Genomic DNA, 1,827 nt, shown 5'->3' on the forward strand with positions numbered 1-1,827 from the left:
TGAATAACACGCGGACTCGCTCGACGGCGATAGTCAGGGCTGAGACCAAACAAAACAGCAACATGGCTTCATCTGTCATCATGTTACATGAATCAGAGAAGAATGAGAAAAACTGGGGCAAATATATTACGAACAGACCATTCAAGAAAAGCACATGTATTTAGAATGATAACACAAATTCAGCTAGTACCATGCTTTTTGTTGTCGAGCTAGTTAAAATGAGATAGTAGTTCATATAAGAAATAGAGACACGATATGAATATGCATGGCACATATGCAGGTTGTGCAAAAACCTGCACTACAACACATTGCGCCTGAAACAAAATACCATTCTACTATCACGACCATACATTCAACTGGGAAGATCTAACAATACTCGTCAGCACACGCATACTAACATCACAAAGGCAGGGGAGAATAAAGGGAACCAAGGAAGATACATGTGGATGATAGTGTCGACGATGATCTGGATTGAGTTAGCATTGATGAGGAAGTGGATGGTGTCCATGGTGTGCTTTAGATGCACACAGCCATGAGCTTCTTGCCGCTGTTGCATCTGTTCGCTCGATGATGGGTACCAATGCATCCAAGTAGAACAAAACCACCAACATTAACCCACAACTTCAAGTTCAAGCAAGTATATATCAAGTGACAGTGAAAACAAGTTGAGAAAAACACTATAAATATCTATTTCATGTCATGCAATATTCAAACCAAATAAACCTATGCATACGAAGGTGAAATATTACAAAGAAAGCACTCATCAGGTAGCATGCATACAAAATCTCTGTGTTGGCAGTAGTAAATACTCTCTGTGTTAGCAGTAGTAAAACTCATGCAGTACCAAGTTAACAACTTTGAGTCAGAAAAGCTAGAAGTGTCTCTTAAGAGAGACCAGAACTTAGAATTAAGGCACATATCATATTCTGAATAGCATCAGCACCATGGTAATAACAATTAACAGTAGTAGGACATCAATGGGGCACAACTTATTTAACTACAGATGGATGGACAGACAATTACCTTCTCGAGGGAGGGGCGAGCATCCTTGAAGTCGAGGAAGATGAGCATGAGGGCGACGCTAATGGCACTCCAGGACATGTTGAGGCCGAGCAGCAGCGCCACAAGCATGCCCAAGGTGATGGTGTACATGCCGAAGGTGATTTTCTCCCCAGATTCAGTGCATGGAACAGCTCCCTTCCGTTCCCAACAGCAGCAAGGTACTGGTGCTACTGCCGTGCAAAGAAAAATCTTGTAAGCATGATAGAAGGCTGGGATGGCAGGAAGTGAAAATCCTGTCTAACAACATGAGAAGAGCACTAGTTACAAGCATGATAGAAGGCTGGGTGAAGAATATACGAAATTGAACCAATCAATTCAATTCAATTCAAAGGTAGTTTTGCAGCAGCAACAAGCATTAAAACAAGCTACTCTTGTTACTATAGTGCAGTTCAGTACTATAGTTCAGTACCATATGCCTACAATCAGATACAAGCTTCAGTACAGTCAAAGTGTAATTACAAATAGGATTAAGAATCAAACTTGTTACTCATGGGATCGTGGCATAGAGTGTTCAGTAAAGAGTATAACACAAGCTACACTTATAAACACATGCTTCAGTTCAGTGCAGAAATAAACAAGCCTCAGATTGTGAGCAGCAGTGTTAGATTGTTTACCTTCAGAGTTCTTCTTCTCCCACCTCCCCATCCTGCACAAAGCCACCCTCCACCTGACCAAATCAAGCTTTCAGTTCAACATTCATCTACACAGAGAGGAGACAAATCGATCAGAGACGAACAAGGTAATAGGATACATTACCTCCTGCCA

At 41.4% G+C, this 1,827-nt stretch overlaps 1 protein-coding gene across 1 annotated transcript; it reads right to left on the minus strand.

The window, feature by feature from the left end:
- Positions 1 to 516: 516 nt before the first annotated feature.
- On the minus strand, positions 517 to 1,152 carry LOC147975754 (silicon efflux transporter LSI3-like). The gene is made up of 2 exons (XM_087519670.1): positions 1,024 to 1,152; positions 517 to 621 (listed from the first exon to the last, which is right to left on the minus strand). Exons 1-2 carry the CDS (start codon positions 1,150 to 1,152, stop codon positions 517 to 519), a joined length of 234 nt encoding a protein of 77 aa, XP_087375796.1.
- Between the last annotated feature and the right edge of the window lie 675 nt (positions 1,153 to 1,827).

This window comes from Triticum urartu, chromosome 4A (genome assembly GCF_056163025.1).
Source record: "Triticum urartu cultivar PI428250 chromosome 4A, HENAU_Tu73, whole genome shotgun sequence".
Taxonomy (NCBI): domain Eukaryota; kingdom Viridiplantae; phylum Streptophyta; class Magnoliopsida; order Poales; family Poaceae; genus Triticum; species Triticum urartu.